At 56.4% G+C, this 18,407-nt stretch overlaps 1 protein-coding gene across 3 annotated transcripts; it reads right to left on the bottom strand.

Annotated features, from left to right (window-relative positions):
- Positions 1-202: 202 nt before the first annotated feature.
- On the bottom strand, positions 203-17,495 carry D2HGDH (D-2-hydroxyglutarate dehydrogenase). 3 transcript variants are annotated; one of them, XM_012930417.3, is made up of 9 exons: positions 16,941-17,492; positions 12,378-12,435; positions 11,582-11,721; positions 10,750-10,943; positions 9,876-10,044; positions 9,399-9,542; positions 6,837-6,979; positions 4,333-4,498; positions 203-648 (listed from the first exon to the last, which is right to left on the bottom strand). In XM_012930417.3, the coding sequence occupies exons 1-9, from the start codon at positions 17,284-17,286 to the stop codon at positions 389-391; spliced, it is 1,620 nt and encodes a 539-aa protein (XP_012785871.3). In that variant the 5' UTR covers positions 17,287-17,492; the 3' UTR covers positions 203-388. The 3 variants fall into 3 exon arrangements, with proteins under 3 accessions (XP_012785871.3, XP_058521230.1, XP_058521231.1); XM_058665247.1 differs by lacking the exons at positions 4,333-4,498; positions 6,837-6,979 and having other exon boundaries at positions 16,941-17,495; XM_058665248.1 differs by lacking the exons at positions 12,378-12,435; positions 16,941-17,492 and having other exon boundaries at positions 10,750-10,972; positions 11,582-11,705.
- Between the last annotated feature and the right edge of the window lie 912 nt (positions 17,496-18,407).

Here is an 18,407-nt window from a genome sequence, read left to right as displayed (position 1 = left end):
CCAGCCTTCTCCCTGCCCGCTGCAGGCAGCTCTTACCCTGTTACACAAGGTTTTCTCATGTTGCAGCAGCTTTAGACTAATCCAAGGCTGGCGCCGGGGTGTGGGGGCGCAGGCTGCCGGCCCCCAGGTGGCATGGCCATGGCACTGGAAGCTGCCAAGGAAGCTGTCCCAGAGCACCACAGAAGGTGGACAGAGCCAGGAGCCTGTGGCCAATGCAGCTGTTTACTGGGGACTCACGAGAGCCAGAGAGGAAGTGCTCGCTCACACTCTGACTGCTCAGCACAGCCCCACAAGGACCCCCAGGGTGGACACCAGAAGCCACAAGCAGCTGAGGAGGAAGCTGCCCACCCACCTGTCTGGGAGGGCCTGGGGCAGGGAGGGGCTCCCATCAGGCCTGGGAAGGGAGTGTCTTGTAGGGGTTCAGAATGCCCCTGGGGTCCAGCAAGAGCTTGAGCTGTCGCATGAGCTGCACCGCGGCAGACGGCTTGCTGTAGCCCAGGACGTCCCTCTTCTTGAAGCCCAAGCCATGTTCCGCGCTCACACTGCCCCTCTGCTCGGCTGTCCATGCATACACATAAGGCTCCAGGGCTCCCAGTAGCGAGGCACTGAAGGCTTCCGCTGTCACATTGAGGTGCAGGTTGCCGTCCCCTGAGGGGCAGAAACACATGGTCAGCAGGGCCCCAACCACCAGCAGTGCCCCAGTGGTGACCAGGGTGCCCACCAGGGACTGGGGCAGCTTGACCCTACGGAGACCATGTACCTGGTCCTTCTGGCTGTCCCTCCTAACTCCACCTCCAAGGTGGCTACCCACAGCTCTCATCTTGCCTGCTGACCAGGGCCTATGGCCCCCAAGTCGCATCTACCACAGAGTGTCTGGGGCTTCTCCACCCTACGGACACCCCTGAGGCCACCCAGCCAGTGCACACCACTGAGAAGCCCTAGTGCTCCCAGTCAGCTCCTCTCTGGCCTGGCTCCCATCCCACAAGTACCTCCTCTTAGGGACCCACAGGAGCCAGCTGGACACTGGCCCGTGCAGAGCCAGCCTAGCTAGGAGTAGGGAGAGGACGTGGCAGAGACGAAGGGGTGTGGACACAGGGATAGGGCCGAGAGGACCTGGCCACCCCACCTACGGTAGGCACTGCCCAGGATGCCAGGGCAGACGGGGACAAGCTGCCACCAACCAGGAAGGACCAAGGCCAGTCAGGAGGCCACCTGGTCACAGCCGCACTGCCTGGATGTCCTCCTAGGCCTGTAGGTGTGCAGTCCCATGTCACCACTGCTTCTGGGCTCGGTCCTGGCCATCGCGGCCACAATGAACAAGTGGATGAAGCCCTCTTTGTCTCTACCTCTAATTCTGCCTTTCAAATAACTAACTAAATAAATAAATCTTTAAGATAAAGAAAGAAAAAAACAGCAAACCCAAGGGGCCACACTGTCTTCCCCTGAAGACTCATGATCCTGGTGAGGGCATCCCAGGGACCTGAACTGTCCCAGGGAAGAAGGGCTATCCTACAATGTCTGGGCACCTGTAGCAGCTGCACCCACATCTCTTCCTTCCGCGCTGGGGCTGAGAACACACCCCCAGGCAAGCACGTCATCTTTGGCCAGGCCACAAGCAATACGCACAGGTAAAAGCTTAGAAGTGCAAGCAGATGTCAAAAGCTCCACACAGCGACACGGGTCAGGGAAGAATCAACAGCAAAGATTTCCTACACTCAAGGAAGTAAAATTAATAATGCCAAGAGTTAAGACAACACAGTGACATTCTAAACAAAAACTGGCCACGGCAGATCAATATCCTTGAAAGCTGACATGCAGAATTCAACGGACAGGTAGAGCAAACAGACACTGGTAGACTGAGGGCAAACTGAACAAAGTCTCCTAGCACGGCAGTCAGGTGAAGCAGCAGGCAGGAGGCCAAGTAGCCTGGACACTACCAGGCAGGATCCCATTGACCACAGAAAAGGCAGGAGGTGGCAGACGCCCTTTCCCAGGCCACCAGCAGAGACAGAGTCAGGTGGAAGGACTGCCATCCCAGGGGAGGGAATGAAAGTGGGTGTCCGCAAGGGGCCAGTACCTTCACATAGAGCAACAAGCCCGCATCCCACACAGTGCTGGTTCCTGTCCTGGCTGCTCCATGCCTGTGGCTTAGTGGAAGGACAGCCCCAAGGTCTTAGGACCTACACCCACATGGGAAACCCAGAAGAAGCTCCAGACTCCTGGATTCAGATTGGCTCAGTTCTCCCCCTTGTAACCACGTGAAGAGTAAAGCAGCAGACAGAAGATCTTTCTGTCTCTCCTTCTCTCTGTAAATCTTTCAATAAAAATAAATAAATCTTAAAAAAAAAAAAAAACACCCTTAGTTAGCTAGCAGCCATCAGGTGAGCCAGGATCGGTGCCTACATGTCCACACAGTAGCCATGGTATTGAGGGTCCAGCTCTGGGTACTGCACAGGGATGACCCATCCTGCAGTGGTATCTGCAATTTCCACCATGGTTGGAGTTCTGAGTCAGAGACTCAGAGCTGGGCCTCCTCAGAGGCTTAGATGGAGCATGGACAGCATATCCAGATACAAATGGAGGATATGGCAGTATAGCAGAGCCTGCAGAGGACTCCTGGTATCATAACCGGTGACGGATGACAGAACAAATTGATCAACTACTCCAGCCAAGAGCTGGCAGTGAATTCTTGAGCAAATGGAAACCCCAAGGAGGACTGTGTCAGCCAATGGAGTCTGGAGAGATTTCATCGTGACTGGAATGGCAAGATTGGCAGCAATACAGAATTGCTAAACTGTCAAAACCACTTGAGCAGGACCCTCGGAGCATGCCCCGCACTGGGGACCCTGGGATGGTTGGGAGGCGGGGTGTGGCTTCTCCCCTTATCACTCCCCTTCCCCCAGATACAGGACGGAAAAAAGAGAATGTCAAAACAATGGTCACACCTACTTTCCTCTAGCCCTTGACCCTTCACACCCTAATCAAATATGTAAAAATTATCAAAATAAAATTAATATTTTTTTAAAAAAAAAGAAACAAGAAAGCCAGGTGCCAGGAACTTCCTCCCAAGTGCTGGTGTGCCCCACATGGACGCTCAGAATGGCTGGTGCTGGACAGAGGGACATGAGACTCAGTGTGGAGGCTTCACAGTAGAGTGTACAGTGTGGAGAGTACAGGGGTGCAGTGTGGAGGGTAGAGGGTGCAGTGTGGAGGGCACAGGGTGCAGTGTGGAGGGTACTGGAAGCAGTATGGAGGGCAGAGATTGCAGTGTGGAGGGTAGAGGGTGAAGTGTGGAGGATACAGCGATGCAGTGTGGAGGGTACAGGGTGAAGTGTGGAGGGTACAGGGATGCAGTGTGGAACATACAGGGGTACTGTGTGGAGAGTACAGGGGTGCAGTGTGGAGTGTACATGGTGCAATGTGGAGGGTACAGGGATGCAGTGTGGAGGGTACAGAGGGTACAGGGTGCAGTGTGGAGGAACTTGAGAGTGTAGCCTTGTGCCACACTCTTGGGGTTTAATGGTTTAAGGGCTCCTTGTGCTGCCCAAGGACACAGGATGCCTCTTTCTGCTACTAGGACTCCATCCTGCTGTCACAGGAGACGTCTTCCTGACACAGCATGAGTGACCTTGATCACCTAACAGAGCTGCCCTGAGCTACAGCAGGTCCTGAATCTGTCTTCTTGTCACCCACAGTAGCAGCTCCAGTGCCTACAATGGTGGGCTCAGCTCTCAGTCCTTAGTTCTGCCTGAAGCTGCATCCCAGGCCACTGTCACTCCTCTCTGGGGTACGTCTGTTTCCAACCCAATCAGTTGTTTTATTTGTATAATGAAGCCTCCATCTGCCATCTGTCAACCTCCCAGAAGTGTCTTCCCAAGGCGTGGCAACATTGGCCACACTACCCACTGTCCTGCATCCAGCTGTGACGTGCACGTAAGGGTGTGGTGGCACCTGTGGTGTCTATGCAGGTGAGCGTGTATTCACCGAGCAGCCAGACTGCAGCCTGGGTCGCATCTGCTCCCAGGCCATGAGCCTATCCTTGCCATGCCTCCTGCAGCTGAGGCCCACCTCCTTCCTGTGGAATAATTTGTGGTGTCCAGTACGAATTTGCTGCCCTAACAAGAAAGAACCCATCCAAACCTGGTTGAGACCCTCCATCTGTGGAGAGGATCCTCATAGAGCTGCCACAAGTGAAGACTTCAGGCTTCAGGGGCAGCACCCTGGCCCCTATGTCCCCACATAGTCCCCATGAGCCTCCTGTGTCCAACCACATGATTGGGAATGTCCACCCATCCACCTCTGCTCTTCCAAGGACATCCTGTGTCTACTCACCCAGGTGGCCATAGCCCACCACGTTCTTGGCACTGGGGCCGAGCCGGGCACGCACATCAGTCACAAGGTCGTAGAGCCGCTCCACAGGCAGCGAGAGGTCGTATTTGTACACATAGCCATCATGGCTCAGCGCCTCCGTGATCCTCTCTCTCAGTGCCCAGAGAGTCTAGAGTAAGTAGATACAGGCATGGAGCTAGCACTCCCTGTCAGCCAGAGCCAGGGCCAGAGCCAGGGTCAGGATCAGAGCCAGGGCCAGGGCCAGGGTCAGGATCAGAGCCAGGGCCAGGGCCAGGGCCAGAGTCAGGATCAGGGCTGGAGTCAGGGACAGAGCCAGGGCCAGGATCAGGGCTGGAGTCAGGACCAGGCCCAGGGTGTGCAAGGTGCCTGCATAGTAGCTACGTGGCCTGGGGACAGTGCCAGGGCAAGGAGGGGGATTGACTTCTGCTGGCCAGGGCCAGACCCAGGCTGTGCAAAAGGCCTGCACAGGGGCTACGGAGCCTGGGGACAGTGCCAGAGCAGGACAGCAGAATGGCTCCTGCCAGTTAGGGTCAGTGCCAAAGCCAGTATGGGGGTAGGGGTCAGGGTTAGGGTCAGGGTGTGCAAGGTGCCAGTTTGGGAGCCACAGGATCTGGGAGCCACACAAGGCCTGTTCCTGACCACCTACATGTAACACTCCCAGGAACAAGGCCTGTTCCTGACCACCTACATGTAACACTCCCAGGAACAAGGCCTGTTCCTGACCACCTACATGTAATACCCCCAGGAACAAGGCCTGCTCCTGACCACCTACATGTAACACTCCCGGGAACAAGGCCTGTTCCTGACCACCTACATGTAACACTCCCAGGAACAAGGCCTGCTCTTGACCACCTACATGTAACACTCCCAGGAACAAGGCCTGTTCCTGACCACCTACATGTAATACCCCCCGGGAACAAGGCCTGTTCCTGACCACCTACATGTAACACTCCCGGGAACAAGGCCTGTTCCTGACCACCTACATGTAACACTCCAGGGAACAAGGCCTGTTCCTGACCACCTACATGTAACACTCCCGGGAACAAGGCCTGCTCCTGACCACCTACATGTAACACTCCCGGGAACAAGGCCTGTTCCTGACCACCTACATGTAATACCCCCCGGGAACAAGGCCTGTTCCTGACCACCTACATGTAACACTCCCGGGAACAAGGCCTGCTCCTGACCACCTACATGTAACACTCCCGGGAACAAGGCCTGTTCCTGACCACCTACATGTAACACTCCCGGGAACAAGGCCTGCTCCTGACCACCTACATGTAACACTCCCGGGAACAAGGCCTGCTCCTGACCACTTACATGTAATACCCCCCGGGAACAAGGCCTGTTCCTGACCACCTACATGTAACACTCCCGGGAACAAGGCCTGCTCCTGACCACCTACATGTAACACTCCCGGGAACAAGGCCTGCTCCTGACCACCTACATGTAACACTCCCGGGAACAAGGCCTGCTCCTGACCACCTACATGTAACACTCCCGGGAACAAGGCCTGCTCCTGACCACTTACATGTAACACTCCCAGGAACAAGGCCTGTTCCTGACCACCTACATGTAACATTCCTGGGCACAAGGTGTGTTCCCTACTACTTACGTGTGACATTCCAATAACAAAAACTAATGGCAAATAAGAAGCTCTACTAACAAAATAGGAAAAGAGCTGGTGAGGTTGACTTCAAGGCACCAAGCCAGCAGATGCTTCCAGCGGCTCCTCTAGTCATTCCTCTGTTGCGTCCTGCCCCCTAGTGGCTGCTGTGCAAACAGCCATCCCAGTGAGATGCTATCACTGCCCAGGCCCTAGAGAAGGTACCACAGCTGCTCAGGCCCCATGGAAGGTGACCACAGTTGTCTACTTCCCAGATCCCATGGAAGGTGACCCACGGCTTCCCATCTTGGTCTCCTGAATCAGTGCCTTCTCGTTTAGAAAATTCTCCATGACTCCAGCCACCATCTGGCAGCCTTGCAGTTATTTGCCACCCCTCATTTCAGAGGGATCTGCAGGCCACACAGACCCAGTCCTGCAGCTAGGGTAGAGGCTGGGGACAGAGCTACCTACATCTGAGGGTGATATGCAGGTCACAGCTCCTACAGCTGAGGTGAGGTAGGAGGTGCAGCTCCTACAGCTGAGGTGAGGTAGGGACACAGCTCCTATAGCTGAGGTGAGGTAGGGCACACAGCTCCTACAGCTGAGGTGGTAGGGGACGCAGTCCTACAGCTGAGGTGAGGTAGGGGACACAGTCCTACAGCCGAGGTGAGGTAGGGGACGCAGTCCTACAGCTGAGGTGGGCTCAGAGCTTCCAGGTTTTGAAAGAGCTGCATCTCCACATCTGGATCCAGAGCCAGCACCCTCAAGGCACCCTTCCCAACAGGTGGTCCCTCCTAGCCCCCAGCCTGTGCCACTGTAGGAGCTGTGTTCCCCATTCCACACGAGGACAAAGGTTTCGGGAGGCAGGCTTGAGCAGCACCTGGATCTTCCTCTGGTCAGTGGCCACAGCACCATCAGATACCAGACCGGAGCTCAGCACATGCTCCAGGAAGTGACCCAGCTTCTCGGTGTCATGTTCTGCACTGGAGCCTGACGTCTCGACCAGGACATAGAAGGCGCTGTCTGGAAGGAGCAGCAAAAGCAAATAAAGGGCAGAATCCGAGCCGGTCTGATAACCAGGCCCAAAGCTACAACGACAAGACGGGCAGCTCTCAGCAGGCGCTGGGACACACGGGGTTAAGCCATGCCCATGTTGGAAGCTCAGTCCTGTTTCTCAGCTTCCCATCCTGCTCCTTTCAGGCCCCAACACCCACATGGGAGACTGGAGAAAGCTCCAGATTCCTGGCTTCGGCCTGGCCCAGCCCCAGATTTCTGTTTCTTTTTCTCTCTGTCATTCTGCCCTTCAAATAAACTTTTCTATTAAGTGTCCTACTGGACCCAGAGCAGCAGCCTAGTGGCTAAAGTCCTCGCCTTGCATGCACTGGGATCCCATACGGGTGACAGTTTGTATCGCAGCTGCTCCACTTCCCTTCCAGCTCCCTGCTTGTGGCCTGGCAAAGCAGTCAAGGGCGGCCCTGCATGAGACCTGGAAGAAGCACCTGCTCCTGACTTTCAGCTCCATCCACTGCAGCCCCTTGGGGAGTGAAACAGCAGATGGAAGATCTCTTTCTCTCTGTAAATCTAGCTTTCCAATAAAAAGAAATAAAATCTTTTTTTAAATTTTTTTAAGACTTATTTATTTTTATTACAGATATACAGAGAGGAGGAGAGAGAGAGTGGAAGATCTTCCATCCGATTGTTCACTCCCCAAGTGAGCGCAACGGCTGGTGCTGTGCCAATCCAGAGCCAGGAGCCAGGAACTTCCTCCAGGTCTCCCACATGGGTGCAGGGTCCCAAGGCTTTGGGCCATCCTCAACTGCTTTCCCAGGCCACAAGCAGGGAGTTGGATGGGAAGTAGAGCTGTTGGAACTTGAACCGGTGCCCACATGGGATCCCGGTGCGTTCAAGGCAGGGACTTAAGCCGCTAGGCCACGGTGCCAGGCCCAGAAATAAAATCTTAAAAAAAAAAAAAAGAACCAATACTCACCAAAACGTGATGGTTTGATTTTTAAAAATAAAAAAAAAAATGCCTTACTATGAGAGAACCAATGTTCCCTAGAAAATATAACAGACATGGGGTGACTCCACCACCCCCGGCCATGCTGGTGCCCAGGGAGGGTGGGTGCAGCCGGCAGCTGAGGCTCTGGGGTGTGTCCACTCCCAGCAGACCCAGGGCCGTGGAAAGGTCACCAAACGAGGGCATGAGTCAGTATCTCTGACTCTAGACTATGAGAAGCTCAGGGTGTTGATCACAAGTGGCTATTTTTTGAAACTGAGAAATTCAAATATGTATCAGCTGTTTATAAAATTTAGGCTTGGGGGCCCGGCACAATAGCCTAGTGGCTAAAGTCCTCGCCTTGAACGTGCTGGGATCCCATGTGGGTGCTGGTTCTAATCCCGACAGCCCTGCTTCCCATCCAGCTCCCTGCTTGTGGCCTGGGAAGGCAGTCAAGGACGGTCCAAAGCTTTGGGATCCTGCACCTATGTGGGAAACCTAGAAGACGCTCTAGGCTCCTGGCTTTGGATTGGCTCAGTTCCAGCCATTGTAGCCACTTGGGGAGTGAATCAATGAGCAGATCTTCCTCTCTTTCTTTCCTCCTCTCTATATATCTGCCTTTCCGATAAAAAATAAATACATCTTTTAAAAAAATTTTAAGCTTGCAATTTCAATGCTACCATGAACTTTTTATGATTTAGTGCACTAAATGCACATTTCCTTTTTTTTAAAAAAAGATTTATTTTTATTGGAAAGGCAGATGTACAGAGAGAAGAAGAGACAGAGAGGAAGATCTTCCATCTGATGATTCACTCCCCAAGTGGCTGCAACAGCTGGTGCTGCACCGATCCAAAGCCAGGAGCCAGGAACTTTTTTAAGGGTCTCCCACGCGGGTGCAGGGTCCCAAGGCTTTGGGCCATCCTCGACTGCTTTCCCAGGCCACAAGCAGGGAGTTGGATGGGAAGTGGAGCCGCCGGGATTAGAACCGGTGACCATATGGGATCCCAGTGCGTTCAAGGCGAGGACCTTAACCATTACACTATCGCACCGGACCCTAAATGTGCATTTCTACAGTGGCACTCTCTTAGCAGTGCATGAAGGTTTCTTCCAGAAAAATCTGATCAGTCTTCCTAGGATGGGGAACACATTTGTTCCTGGCAGGCTAGAGACTCCTGGGGTCACACAGAACAGGCTTCCTCCCATCACAAAAGTAAAACACACAAACAGAGTTGAAAAACAGGGAAAGCTAGAAATTGGAAAGGAATCCTTCCAGCATGCCAGCATGGTTTCTCCCTGTCTCTCACCACAAGCTCACAGGGACTTGGGGAACTGCAAACTCACTATAAGGGCAGTCTCCCACAGGCCCCTCAGCTTCCTAGGGACCCACCTGCTGCCCAGGAACCTTGAGAGCCACGATGAAGGGGCAGGGACTGCAGGGCTTCATACCTTGCACCGGGCTGGCCAGACCAAGGTGCTGCCTGACCAGCTCCATGCACTTTGCATCCATGAATTCAAATGCAGAGAGGATCTCACCTACCATCGCCTTGCAGGTGGTGAAGGTCTGCAGGACCTCGGTGAAGCCTGGGCAGCCTGCAGGGGTGAATGTGTCAGGGAAGGGAAGTCTCAGGACAGGGAGTGTATCCTGAGTGTATCACCTGCAGGGGTGAATGTTTCAGTCCAGGGTTGTGTTAGGGCTCAGTGAGGTAGCATGCAGGGGATCACAATGGTCAAGCCCTGTCCAGGAGAGGACCTGAGGCCCAGAGCTGTGCCCACAATCCCAGGCCCCCTTCAGGGAAGCAATGCCAACCTCCCATGGGTGGGTGGGTCAACTCAGTTACCCATGCCATCCACTGCCCAGGCTCCAGCGGAGGTAACACTTGCTCTGAGCCCATGTTCCCACCTCCCTTGGGTGCTGAGACCTACCCAGGAATGCCACATTCACGGCCTTGGGTCTAGGGGGACACAGGATGGACACGGCAGTGATGACCCCCAGGGTGCCTTCTGAGCCTATGAAGAGCTGCTTCAGGTCATAGCCCGTGTTGTCCTTCCGCAGGGAAGTGAGGCAGTTCAGGATGGTACCATCTGCCAGCACCTGGCAGGGAGAAACGACTCTGGTTAGCGGCTCCCCTCCTCCCACTGCAGAGGTTGATTCGGTCCCATTCGGGGCACCTCAGGGCACAAGTCCCCTAACCCTCACCCGGAAAGGACAGACCCCCAGAGTGGAGCCAGCCTGACATTGCCCAAAGCTGAAGCTAGAACCTCAAGACCCCCACCCTAACATCCCCCACATACCCAACTAGGACATGTCACTCCAGCTACATCATGGGACAGGGCACAATGGAGGAGTGAGGATACACCTGGGGAAGTGGGGCATATCTGGGAAGTGAGGGCTCACCTGGGGGGAGTAAAGGCTCACCTGGGGGGAGTGAAGGCTCACCTGGGGAGTAGGGCACACATGGGAAGTAAGGGTTCACCTGAGAGAATGATGGCTCACCTGAGGGAGTGGGGCACACCAGGGAGAGTGGGGTACACCTGGGGGCTGGGGTTCACCTGGGGGAGCAAGCGCTTACTTGGGGAGTGGGCCACACCTGGGAGTGGTGAAGACATCAGAAATCCTTACTGCTCCAGGACCCCCTCCTGTATTCTCAGTCCTGTCCTGTCTGCTGGGTCACCGCCACAGCGGTTCACACAGCACAAATAAGCAGGCGCCCAGTGATTCCTGAGAGACCAGAGCAGATATATCCTGAAGGCATGTGGCCCTCACCCTCCAGGCAGCCTCATGCACCTCCCTGCTCACCACTTCCAGGCCCAGCACAGTCCCACGCAGCGAGCCGTATCGCAGAAATCGCAGGCCACCTGCATTGGTGGCCACATTGCCCCCAATGTGGCAGCTGCCCTTGGCACCCAGGTCCAGCGGCATGATGAAGTCCCGTGCCTCCACGTACTGGCTGAGCTCCTCCAGGATGCAGCCCGCCTGGCACTCCAGGATGCCTGCAGGCAGGAGCAGCCACAGTGCCCAGCTGGGCAGGAACCCACAGAAAGAACATCTCACACACAGCCAGGGCCAGCGGCCTCAGCCTCCGCCGGTGATGCTGGCATCCCATATGAGCACTGGCTCACATCCCAGCTGCTCCACTTCCCATCCAGCTCCCTGCTTATGAGCCTGGGAAGGCAGCAGAAGATGGCCCACAGCCTTAGACTCCTGCAACTGCCTGGGAGACTCAGAACTGGCTTCAGATCAGCCCAGTTCTGACCACTATGAACATTTGGGGAGTGAACCAGCAGATGGAAGATCTCTCTGTCTCTCCAAATCCCTAACTCTGCCTTTCAAATAAATAAGAAATAAATCTTTAAAAAAAAATCTTGTGAGGCAAAAACAGAGAACATACACACAAGCACAACCATGTGCACACAGAGCAGAGCACACTGCCATGGAGCAGTGCTCAGCTGGGGATGGTTCTGCCTCTTCCCCATGGTGGCTCTGACCACAGCAGTGAGAAGTACTGCAGGGGTCACTGCCCCCCATGCCACATGTGCAGCCTTACGCCCCTTTGCGGGGCACTGCAGGAGGGGGTCACAGGGACCACGCAGATCATCAGGCAGACTAGGCAGGGGACCTGCGGACTCACCAGACACGCTGTGAAAGCTGAGGACCTGGTTCATGAGGGCAGTAGACAGGATGATCTCATCAAAGACGGGGACACTGCCCCCCACCATGCCTGTATTGCCCCCCTGTGGGGTCACAGCCAAGTTTCTCTCATAGCAGTGCCTAGGTAAATGAGTGAAGGTGAGGGAGAATCAGATCCAGCCCCCCACCCACTCACCACCTCAGGGGCAGCCACGGGGCCATGCCAGGTGATAGGGAGTCAGGCCCAGTCACACTCCCACACACAACCTCAGGGATACCCAAATCCTGACTTCTCTTACTGACCTCCAGCCACCCATCACCTGCCCACCTGGACAAGGGGTGCTGATCAAGACCCCAGAACTGCACAAGGTCAGGGTGGGTGCTAAGTTCTAGGCTGGCTCTACCCTGACTCTAAGTGGCTCCAGTCCTGGGGTTTCCACCCCTGACAAGGGAGAGCTGGATGGAGGCTCCTGCTTCAGCACAGCCCTGCCCCAACCACTGTGGGCATTAGGGGAGTGAACCAGAGGATGGGAAATACATGTCCCTGTTTTTCTCCCTGCCTTCACATAAAGGAAAAGGAATAATCTTTCACTGATGCCATGCACAAGGCAATGGCAGCCGATGTCTTGCCCGGATCAGAGGAGGCTTGTTTGAGGCCGAGAATCCGCTGGCTTCCACACCCTGTGCCCAACCCTGCTCATCAGACCTCAGCCCCCGGCCAGTGCGGCTTCACGCTGAAACCAGCAGGATCTGTGGGGACAGTGGCCAGAGGCAGGGCAGGGGTAGTGCCCTATTACCTGAGGATGTGAGACACTTCGTCTGTCGTCCGCGGCCTCAGCAGCACCTGGCTGCAGCCTAGCAGGAAAAGTCCTGGTTAGCCAGCAGGAAGGACACAGCGTATTCACCACAAGGGGCCCCAGATCAGCCACCCAAGGGCACTAAGAAGATGCCAGGCCAGCTCTCACGAGCTACAGGCTGAGTACCCCTGGCCCAGTGGGCAGTGGCTGCTCATCCATTCTAGACATTGAAAACAGAAGTACATAGGACACCCTATCGTGTGAGTGTTCCCATCCAAGGCATGTACAGAAAATCAGTGTCACCCCAAGTGTCTCTGCATGTTACCAAGGGGGTTCCACAGGGTGTGGGCACCTACAGCAGTGTGTGGGACAGGGAGTAGCAGCCAGCTCTCTGGCTGTTTCGCACAGCAAGTCACTCCTCACCCTGGGCCCAGGTCTTTGTGTGGTCTGGCACACACTCAGACCCCTTTGCCTCTAGGCCACCATGCCGTCCTCACTCCACTGCACAAACCCCTGGATCCTGCTTCTTGCAGAGCCCCTCCCCACTGCTCTGCCACAGGTAACACCACTGCACCCCCTCCCACGTGCACTTTTCTTCCCACCCCTTCACCCTGGGGTCCCTTCAGTCAAAGTCACTGGCGACAAGGGTCAAACACCAAGCCAGCTGTTATCCTAGCTTGTCCCGGCAGCCAGACCTGACACACAGGTCCCCTCCATCCCAGGGCCCACATCTCAGCAGCCACGCCTCACACACACATTCTCTCCCTCCAACAAGCCCACTTTGGGTTCTGAGAAGCACCCCAGGCTCTGTTCACCTCTGGCCATGGCCACATTCCTCTGGTCTCAGGACCCTGAGCTCCAGCACGGCCCCCACCCTGTCCTGTACCCTGGCCCAACCATCCTCTCACCATGTCCACCCTGAGGTGCCCAGTCCAAGCCCCTGGTTTCCCCTATAGACCTGCTCTGCCTGATTTTCCTCAGCCCAGTCAGGGGTGGGGAGCCTGGCCTTGTCCAAAACTCTTTCCCTAGCTCTCCATCTGACTCACATTTCCTCCTCAGTGGGTGCCCAGCAAGTTCCTGTCCAAGCCTGGCCTCTCCGCAGCGTTCCATCTTCAAGGAAAAGCCAGATGCCCACGCCAGCCAGGCCTAAACAGCTGGCTTCCCAGGGCCTGCTTCAAGGCACTGCACTGGCCGCTCCTGCCCTGGAGCACCCCTCAAGCAGCTCCCCAGGCACCTGGGATGTCCTGTGCCCGGGCACCTGCCTTCACAAGGACCCCTGCATGTTGGCAGCACAGGCCCGGGCTTGTGAGGTCCATCTGTGAGCAGGACGCGTTAATAGAGGCTTTCATTGCAAGTGACACGCCAGTGTTGACAAACATGCGGTCCCAACCTGCACTGGTGGTCCCTTAACCCTGCAGCAGGCTTCTCACATGAACTGAGTTAGGGTAAAACACATGAAGGGCGTCCCGGCATATCCCGGCGACGGACCTGGACCCTCATCACACGGGAAAAAGCAGACGCAGGGACACAGCAGCCCAGAGCGGAGCCTTGGGGTAGGCAGGGGAACGGCTAGTCCCCACTGAGACAGCCAGAGCTGTGGGAGATACCGCCATCCCAGCCAGAGCCTCTGCTCCGACTCTGGAAACACCTCACACACTCAGCACCACACAGCGTGCAAACACCTCACACACTCAGCCCCACTCAGCGTGCAAACACCTCACACACTCAGCACCACACAGCGTGCAAACACCTCACACACTCAGCCCCACTCAGCGTGCAAACATCTCACACACTCAGCACCACTCAGCGTGCAAACACCTCACACACTCAGCACAACACAGCATGCAAACACCTCACACACTCAGCCCCACTCAGCGTGCAAACACCTCACACACTCAGCACCATACAGCGTGCAAACACCTCACACACTCAGCTCCACTCAGCGTGCAAATACCTCACACACTCAGCACCACATTCAGCGTGCAAACACCTCACACACTCAGCACCACACAGCGTGCAAACACCTCACACACTCAGCACCACACAGCGTGCAAACACCTCACACACTCAGCACCACACTCAGTGTGCAAATATCTCACACACTCAGCACCACTCAGCGTGCAAACACCTCACACACTCAGCCCCACACAGCGTGCAAACACCTCACACACTCAGCACCACACAGCGTGCAAACACCTCACACACTCAGCACCACACAGCGTGCAAACACCTCACACACTCAGCCCCACTCAGCGTGCAAACACCTCACACACTCAGCCCCACACAGCGTGCAAACACCTCACACACTCAGCCCCACTCAGCGTGCAAACACCTCACACACTCAGCCCCACACAGCGTGCAAACACCTCACACACTCAGCACCACACAGCGTGCAAACACCTCACACACTCAGCACCACACAGCGTGCAAACACCTCACACACTCAGCACCACACAGCGTGCAAACACCTCACACACTCAGCACCACACTCAGTGTGCAAACACCTCACACACTCAGCACCACACAGCGTGCAAATACCTCACACACTCAGCACCACATTCAGTGTGCAAACACCTCACACACTCAGCACCACACAGCAGGCAAACACCTCAACACACTCAGCACCACACAGCGTGCAAACACCTCACACACTCAGCCTCACACAGCGTGCAAATACTTCACACACTCAGCACCACACAGCGTGCAAACACCTCACACACTCAGCACCACACAGCGTGCAAACACCTCACACACTCAGCACCACACAGCGTGCAAACACCTCACACACTCAGCTCCACTCAGCGTGCAAACACCTCACACACTCAGCACCACACAGCGTGCAAACACCTCACACACTCAGCACCACACAGCGTGCAAACACCTCACACACTCAGCACCACTCAGCGTGCAAACACCTCACACACTCAGCACCACACAGCGTGCAAACACCTCACACACTCAGCTCCACTCAGCGTGCAAACACCTCACACACTCAGCACCATACTGCGTGCAAACACCTCACACACTCAGCTCCACTCAGCGTGCAAATACCTCACACACTCAGCACCACATTCAGTGTGCAAACACCTCACACACTCAGCACCACACAGCGTGCAAACACCTCACACACTCAGCCCCACACAGCGTGCAAACACCTCACACACTCAGCACCACACTCAGTGTGCAAATATCTCACACACTCAGCCCCACTCAGCGTGCAAACACCTCACACACTCAGCACCACACAGCGTGCAAACACCTCACACACTCAGCACCACACTCAGCGTGCAAACACTTCACACACTCAGCCCCACACAGCATGCAAACACCTCACACACTCAGCACCACACAGCGGGCAAACACCTCACACACTCAGCCCCACACAGCGTGCAAACACCTCACACACTCAGCCCCACACAGCGTACAAACACCTCACACACTCAGCCCCACACAGCGTGCAAACACCTCACACACTCAGCACCACACAGCATGCAAACACCTCACACACTCAGCACCACACAGCGTGTAAACACCTCACACACTCAGCCTCACACAGCGTGCAAACATCTCACACACTCAGCCCCACACAGCGTGCAAACACCTCACACACTCAGCACCACACAGCGTGCAAACACCTCACACACTCAGCACCACACAGCGTGCAAACACCTCACACACTCAGCACCACACACAGCATGCAAGCACCTCACACACTCAGCCCCACACAGCGTGCAAACACCTCACACACTCAGCACCACACAGCGTACAAACACCTCACACACTCAGCACCACTCAGCGTGCAAACATCTCACACACTCAGCCCCACTCAGCGTGCAAACACCTCACACACTCAGCACCACACAGCGTGCAAACACCTCACACACTCAGCACCACACAGCGTGCAAACACCTCACACACTCAGCACCACACAGCGTGCAAACACCTCACACACTCAGCACCACATTCAGTGTGCAAACACCTCACACACTCAGCCCCACACAGCGTGCAAACACCTCACACACTCAGCACCACACTCAGTGTGCAAATATCTCACACACTCAGCCCCACACAGCGTGCAAACACCTCACACACTCAGCCCCAGTTTGTAAACACCTCACACACTCAGCCCCACACAGCGTGCAAACACCTCACACACTCAGCCCCACACAGCGTGCAAACACCTCACACACTCAGCACCATACAGCGTGCAAATACCTCACACACTCAGCACCACACTCAGTGTGCAAATACCTCACACACACAGCCCCACACAGCGTGCAAACACCTCACACACTCAGCCCCACTCAGCGTGCAAACACCTCACACACTCAGCCCCACACAGCATGCAAACACCTCACACAGCACCACACTCAGTGTGCAAACACCTCACACACTCAGCCCCACACTCAGTGTGCAAACACCTCAACACTCAGCACCACAGTGTGCAAATGCCTCACACACTCAGCACCACAGTGTGCAAACACCTCACACACACACTCAGCCCCACAGAATGCGGAAACATGCGGGCGCCCAGTCCGGGCGGCCCCTGCAGAGCCCGCTTACCTCGCACCATCTTCAGCCAATCCACGTTGGAGGCCTCCAGCTCGAGTGGGTCTGTGATGACCCTGCCGGGCACGATGCGTTCAAAGGCGGCCAGGTCCTCCGCCGACACCTCCGAGAAGGGCAGTCGCTGCACAGGGTAGCGCAGCCGGGTCGGAGTCACCTCAGGAGCCCGGGAGGTGGAGGAGCAGCCCCTGCAGGCCGGGTCGCCAGCACCCCCTGCCTTGAGAGGGCCGCGGGGTCGCCGGCTCTGCTCCCCTGGGGCTCCGGGAGCGCGGGCTGCCAGCCGCCAGCCCGGACAGCCCCGGAGAAGGCCGAGCGGCCAGCGAGACACCAGGCGCGGCACCATGGCTGCGGATCTGAGGACTTTGGAAAACTATCAGCGCAGCACCTGCGGCCGCGGCCAAGGTCCAAGGCACCGGACGGCCAGCGGCCTGGGGAGCGCGAGGCTCCGGCGCGCCCTCTAACCTTCACGTCCCCTTCCTTTGAAGACGTCCAACCTCCTGCCCGGCCACCCAGCCTTCGCGCTGTCCACCGTGCCACAGGTAGGGCCACCTGCGCGCACGGCTCCCCTCGCGCTACCGATAAAGGAGACGCGGGGACGCGGCCGTACTCGCTCCACGCATCGGGCGGCGCGGGGCCTGGAGATTCGGCCGGACGCTCCCCGTCAGGGCGGGCGCCCACCACGACCCAACACCGGGGCTGAGATCACTACCGGACCAGGGCTCAGGTCCCGGCTTGCCCCCTCGGAAGTCCGCGCGGCCCCTCAGCTTGTTTCCAAGTGCCGAACGCGAAGCCCGTCCCAGTCCCAGCCCAGGGCCGCCGAGCCGGGGTAAACTGCGCCTGCGCCCCAGGGCCCGCCCCGCGGAGAGGCCCCGCCCTGACGCGCCCCAGAGCCTTTCCACAGGTCCGGCCCCCTGGGTCCCCTGTCCTCCAGTCACTGTGGTCCCTGGGATAGCCCGAGCCGCAAGTCTTCTGGGGCCTCGGTCCCCGCCTGGAAGTGCCTCCTCCGGGTGGCCTCTTTGGTCTCCCAGTCCCAGGCTGTGGGCAGAACTGCTTCCTGTCCCATTCTTTGCACGGGTGCACCCCCAACAAATCCTTAGGCGAGGAGCATTTTTGGAGTTCCTGAGGAAGGCAGTGGGGAAGGCAGAGGGCAGGCAGGGGGCACATGCCCATGGTGTTGAGCCAAGTGGGGTTTCAGTTGTGGGTTTTTGCTCTCACCTGGAGCAGAGTGATAAGGTTTGTTTAAGCCACACACAGCTGTGGGGATAGTGGGTTGGAGAGAGAATTTCAGGAACCAGCTTCCTCGAAGTGTACCCCCTCCCCATTGCCAGGCTTCTTTACAGCTTGCAGAGGAAAACGGTTAGGTGGTGTACCTCCGGGTCCCAGGTGAAGGGAAGTAGCTCCTAGGGAAGGAGTAACTTGACCAATGGGCACACTGATAGTGCTATAGATGTGGCTCTAATCCAG

Source organism: Ochotona princeps, chromosome 5 (genome assembly GCF_030435755.1).
Source record: "Ochotona princeps isolate mOchPri1 chromosome 5, mOchPri1.hap1, whole genome shotgun sequence".
NCBI lineage: Eukaryota > Metazoa > Chordata > Mammalia > Lagomorpha > Ochotonidae > Ochotona > Ochotona princeps.
Note: the sequence above shows the minus strand (reverse complement) of the source record. Positions and strands in the feature narration are given on the sequence as shown.